General features: G+C 34.7%; 1 protein-coding gene across 4 annotated transcripts; it reads right to left on the bottom strand.

Annotated features, from left to right (window-relative positions):
- Nucleotides 1-207: 207 nt before the first annotated feature.
- Nucleotides 208-5524, bottom strand: LOC147555290 (low-specificity L-threonine aldolase 1-like). 4 transcript variants are annotated; one of them, XM_086662779.1, is made up of 11 exons: nucleotides 4881-5524; nucleotides 4438-4516; nucleotides 3750-4197; nucleotides 2923-3034; nucleotides 2367-2417; nucleotides 2172-2243; nucleotides 1956-2088; nucleotides 1616-1674; nucleotides 1158-1258; nucleotides 504-570; nucleotides 208-428 (listed from the first exon to the last, which is right to left on the bottom strand). In XM_086662779.1, exons 3-11 carry the CDS (start codon nucleotides 4190-4192, stop codon nucleotides 390-392), a joined length of 1077 nt encoding a protein of 358 aa, XP_086518905.1. In that variant the 5' UTR covers nucleotides 4193-4197; nucleotides 4438-4516; nucleotides 4881-5524; the 3' UTR covers nucleotides 208-389. The 4 variants fall into 4 exon arrangements, with proteins under 4 accessions (XP_086518905.1, XP_086518903.1, XP_086518904.1 ...); XM_086662777.1 differs by having other exon boundaries at nucleotides 4994-5524; XM_086662778.1 differs by having other exon boundaries at nucleotides 5053-5398.
- Nucleotides 5525-6246: the final 722 nt, after the last annotated feature.

Raw genomic sequence — 6246 nt, 5'->3', positions numbered from 1 at the left:
TAATTGAGACATAAATCTTACGATACTACCGAAGAATAGATTTAGATGAGTCTGATTTAGATGAATCAGACTTAAAAGATCGAAACATAAAGAGGTTGGGCCAAGGATGCTTCAACTTTTGGACTTCATCTACTCCATTTCATCAGAGCAAACTATTCTCATATAAGCAAAAAACCCAAATTTGATTTCAATAGAGAAACTAATATATGCTACTTATAAATCTAGTTTATTAACGACTATGAAATTGCCAATTTTAAACTGATATTAAGAACACCAATTCTGCTTTTACATATTCAACATTATTTTTGTAAGTGAATTGAAAAAAGGTTCCAATTTCAACGACTACACAAAGATACTCCGGTTGTACGTACGATTGATCAATAGCTTTGTCATATTCCACCTTTTTCGACTTGGAGTTGAACAGCTTGCTGCATCATAAAACCTAATTTCAGCCATCTAATATGGAAATATTATGAAAGACCACTATTTGAATTTGGAGTCACCTGAATACAAGAAAGAGCATATTGGACATCGCTTTCTGATACTTGATGGTGGACGACTATCCTGATGCTGAAATCATAAAACCACAAGAATTAAGTTTTACGAGTTTTAGTATCATAAACCACATTACATTTACCAAGCTCAGAAGGAATGCAGTCTCTAACTCGGGTCAGCCTACTAAGTTTTCCTTCAGAGTTAGTTAATAGGTTAATATTTTTCGATATACACTAATTTCAGAGTCTATCCTTTCAGAGGATTTGCCAAATCGTTCGATAGAAATTTCTGGTTCTGCCACGAACCGAGTTGATTGATTCTTATTGGTACCATTATGGTGGGTATTTCAACATTTCATGCAAGTATTGAACATTATTGACCTAATCAATAGTTAATGAGAAATTTCATGAACACATGATACTGTTAGAATAGATAGACTGATAGAAGCTCAACAAAAATCATATAACAGGGAGCAAGTCCAATGTAGGGGCTCGGGCTCCCAATTTAGCCCCGAGAGGGAGGGGCTCCCAGCCCCTGAGCTCCCCGGTTGGAGCCCAAGTGGCTGAGGCTGGGGCTCCCAAATTTGAATTTGGGAGCCCAGCCCCAGCCACATTGGACTTGCCCTTCGTTAGTGACAGTAACTTCAAAATTTGAAGAACTACCTGCATGGGCTAACTTGCATCACGAGGACACCATGTTCTTCCAAAGTCTTGCAGAGCTTGTGTACTTTAATTTCGGATCCCTCTAACACATCGAAAAACACCTGTGCATACACGAAAGAGGATCATTACTTTAGCCAAATTGTGAAGCTCCTGGGTTAACCATTTGAAAAAAAAAAAGAGAAATGAAACTTTTGAACATGGCAGAAAATATCAACAAATTGTTCAATTGATACAAATTTTATAGAGTTGAGATCGTTTCAAAGTTCTAAACCATCATGACTAGTGTTTCATGTCAAGTTTAATTAAAGCTTAGATTTCAGTCACTTTAACTAGCTAAGCTATAACATCGGCTGAGACTAATCATCCTCTGTTTGTGTAGTACTTATACGGATATCACACAATCGAGGAAGTACTTAGAAGTGGGGAACATTTTAAGCTTTTAATCATTATATACTCACAATGTTGGTCTCCACGGAAGCTTTATCCACTCTTAAGCCCTTGATTTGATTCAGCCCATCTGTGAATAATCAAATTGATATGTTTAGTAAGGCAGATAATCCGTTATTAGATGATAAATAGATCCTGCAACAAATCAAATTACATGCAACTGAAATTGAAGTTGTTTCGCTTGAGAATCGAAAACGTGAATCCTTTTCCTTGCGACCGTTAATGTAACTTGATCCGAGAAATACATTCTTTCCCGCCAGTTGGATCAGCTAATCGAAAATTATAGAATCGTCGACATAATAAATATGTACATGTATAATGTATATTGATGACTCTGGAAATAGATTCTACCTGCAAAAATCTTGGCTTTCTTATGATCACCATCTAGCTTCCCGACGTTTTCCTGCAGCCCGACATAAGCTGCAGCACATAGAATACCAACTTGTCTCATCCCACCACCTAATGTTTTCCTCAGCCTTTTAGCCTGAAAATTTTCCACATGATCAGTAACAATTCTCAGTAAAAGAATAACTTCTGTTAGTTGTGATACAAAACCATTACAAGTACCTTGGCAATGAAACTCTTTGAACCAACAATTACTGATCCAACTGGAGCACCCAGACCTTTCGAAAGACATATCTGACTCATGAATAGATTAATAGATACAAAGGTCGGTATCAGGTAACTTCTAAAAGCAAACTAATCAAAAAGGAAGGGACGGAAAGGTGACTAATTCACTGAGTTCCGGAACTAAATTTGTACCGAAGCTGAATCAGCTGCTTGTAAAAGCCTGTGAACAGGAACTCCAAGAGCCTGACATACAAATATAATGGAGTTTAGAAACTTACCAAGTAGTTAAGAGAAGTATATTGGCAAACACAGAGAAAAGAAGCAACAAAGAGAATAGTTCATGAGTACTTTTTTGAGGCCGTAAAGAACCTATACATTCTACTTAGTAACTTAGATAAGTACAAATTAAATAAAAACTACACTTTGGTCTTGCATAAATTGTTTCATTATTTATATCTGCTTTGCCATTTTGTCGGCTCCTTTAAAAGAAGGGAGCATAGCTTGGTTATGATATCAACCAAAGATGGCATTAGGCACTTCTACTAGGGACGAATTTGAATATAGGATATTTTTTGGTAATCCGGTTCAAAACAGAGAAAAATGAGAACTAGTATGCTTCCGTGAACGCTTTGATTCTAACATTTGCATAAAATGCATAGCAAAAGGAGAAACAACCACACTCCAAGAGAAACTGAACAAAGTTATATACTAAATTCAGATATCAAGTTATCAACAGATAGCAACTTACAATTGATGCATTAAAAATCCGTGCACCGTCGATGTGGAGCTTCAAGCCGTGTTTTGTAGCTACTTCTCCAACTTTGTCAGTGTATTCAACAGATATACATCTACCACCAGAACTGCATTCATAATCACTACGGCAATTAGTGGACAACAAAGAATAAAAAATAGTCGAAAATTTTGAGAAATAATAAAAATTCTTGAGCAACAAATAAAACGCAAAATCCAAGCGACAAAATGTCAATCTAGAAATGGACCTTATGCCGCCTAGAATTAAACAAGGTACTGAAAGGAGGTAACATTCTTAATTCTACAGTTTGTAATATTAAATCCGAGCCAACCATAAACAATTATTAAACTGACAATAAAGAAAGAAAAATGTCACAGCCACCGACAAAATTGGCATGAATTCCAATCGGACGGTCGGACTCACGCCAATTTAATCTTCCACATAGAGGTCAAGGATTCGAGGCACACGCTGAACAATTCAAAAAAAAAACTATGTCGGCCTCCCTATCATGATCCATAAAGGAATACCTTTCCACACAGATGCCACTAAAAAAGTAAAGAAAGAAAAGCTGGTCCCATAACAATGTGGAGGAAGGAATATTCAATCAAAATGGAAGAACCAAGACATCACTTTCAACATTTATGAGAAGAAGAAGAAGAAGAATATAATCCCCAATGAAAAAGGAGCAATAATTTAATTAGAATAAACAATAACACAAAGTGGGAATCAACAAAAGAATCCAATAAATAATATACTAATCAATATGATCATGAAATCAACTTTAGAAGAAAAATTAGTGATCAGAATGGGGAAAAGGGTCTTACTTTGCATGTGTATTCTCTAAGCAAATAAGCCTAGTAGTGGGACTGTAAAGCTCAGCTGCTGGATCTCTAATGGAAGATTCAATCAAATCGATATCGATTGTTCCGTCGATATTATTTTTAACAGTTCTTGAATGAACATTTCCAATGGTAGAAATCCCACCATTCTCATAAATATGAATATGAGAATTATCACCAAGAATTACTTCACTTCCTCTTACCTCACAATGAACAAGAACACTAATAAGGTTACCCATAGTACCAGAAGGAACAAAGAGAGCTGCCTCTTTACCAGTAATCTTAGCCATTTCGACTTCGAATCGATGAGCAGTTGGATCAAACCCTAATACATCATCATCAACATCTGCATTAACCATTGCTGCCCTCATTGCTTCAGTTGGTCTTGTCACTGTATCAGATCTAAGGTCCACTGTTTTTGTCACCATTTTCCCTGAAAATTAAATCAAACAAAAAACCCACCCAAAATTTGTGAAAATCAAGCAGAACGAGTTGACTCGGCCGATTCGTTTTCAAACATAAACCCTAAACCTTCATTTAGTTTTTAATAACTCAAATCTACTGGTAAAACTTTCATGTGGATATAAAAACTGGTTCATTTCTAGGGTTTTTCTTATCTTGAGAAGAACATAACATGAGGGTTTTGAGAGAGAGAGAGAGAGAGAGAAATTACTCGAAATTCCTCTTTGATTCTGGAAAGGGTTTGATTTCTGAGACCTCTCGTTCTACTATATGAACCTTTAATTCTTCTCCTGAGACAAATCAAATCAAATCAAATCGAAATGATTAGGTCATATTCGTAAAGAAACAATGATAATATGAAGATTTCATCATAAATATTATGATTCTAACAATCTCTAGTACTCATTCAACAATATAAACCGAGATTCTCTCCTATAATTCTGACTCTCTCTCTCTCTCTCTCTCTCTCTCTCTTGCATGCAAACCATTTCATATTTTGACCTACTTTACCAACTTTACTCTGTTTCTAGTCATGAAAGATCATACTGAAATAATCATCACTGATTCCATTTCAAAACTTCCAAAAAAAAACCCTAATTTTAAATATACGAACCAGATAGAAATGATTCAGATAATCAAGTTGAATATAAGAACCAGATAGAAATTCTGATGAAAAATAAAATCAAAACCTTGTTTCCAATAAATACTCAATTAGAAAATAATGAGATAATTAATTTGCATAGTAGATTCCACATGTTCGTTCTTACTTGTTGAGATTTTTTTAAATCACGTGAAACGTGTAAAGAAAGAGAAGAAGATAACTAACTAGGGTTTGATTTTGTGTGTGTTTTTGAGTTCTTCTTTTATATAGGATAGATTCTGAAACTATATATATATATATATATATATATATATATAATTGGTGCACTTTTTTTAAAAGGACTTTACATGATAAAGGTTGAAAAAGAAAGAAGAAGAAGAGAAGGAGAGAAGTTTGATTTGGATTTCCACTCTTGTGGGAGTTCAGAAATTCTATGATTGGTGTACTAGTTTCTCTTTTTCTCTCTAAAAAAACAGAGTAGTTTTGATGGTGTGGGAGTTTAGAAACTAGTACTATATAATTGGTGTACTAGTAGTTTATCTTTCTCTCTCTCTCTAACAAAAAACAGAGTAGTTTTGAAGTGGGAGTATAAACTAGTATATAATTGGTGTACTAGTTTATCTCTCTCTAAAAAAAAAAAAAAAAAAAAAAGGAGAGTAGTTTTGATGTGGGGTTGGTTGGTTGGGTTTCTGTGATCATTTTGTATTCCAACCTTATGTTGTAATATGAAGCTATCTCTTATGAGTCATTGATGATTAGATTCCCACTTCCACACTATCAAATTTTTTTACCTAATGTATTGAACAAGGAGAGAAATGTTTCCGAGTTCCGACTATTATTTCGACGAATCTGAATCAGAATGCGTCCGAACAAGATGTAGAGAGAAAAAGTGTTAATATTATGTTCGAGAGGAGTATGTGCCTAAGCAAGATTTAGAGATAAAAGATAAACTTTTAAATCATGACCTGCTACATACTTCAGTTGGGATTTCATCGGAATAGTGGCCAAACAAAGTCATCACGGTAGGAACAAAAATGACATTTTGGACTCTAGGTGGGAAGAATTCCGGCCAACTTTGGTACACAGGTAGGATTTAGAGAGAAGTAGGTTCATACTGCGAGTTCACCGAAATGGGATGTATTTTTTTCTGCCTAGGGTTCCGACAGAGTATCAAGACTGTATTGGAATAATTTCAAGTAAATTTTAGTAGACCCACAATCCACTAGAGGAAGAGTGATTCGATTTGAATTCTATTTAGAAAATTAATTGATTTTTATTTTGATTTTGACATTGGAAATAAACAAAAGGTTATTGAGTATATTTGGAAACAAATTGATATTAAATAGATTACCGCGAAACCAAGTTTCTAAGAAGATGATTTATATCTTCACGTAATTGTTAAAAAAAATTAGATACATA

The sequence above is a fragment of the Eschscholzia californica genome, unplaced genomic scaffold (assembly GCF_041429995.1).
Source record: "Eschscholzia californica isolate CP2 unplaced genomic scaffold, dmEscCali1.0.p SCAF_2, whole genome shotgun sequence".
Taxonomy (NCBI): domain Eukaryota; kingdom Viridiplantae; phylum Streptophyta; class Magnoliopsida; order Ranunculales; family Papaveraceae; genus Eschscholzia; species Eschscholzia californica.
Note: the sequence above shows the minus strand (reverse complement) of the source record. Positions and strands in the feature narration are given on the sequence as shown.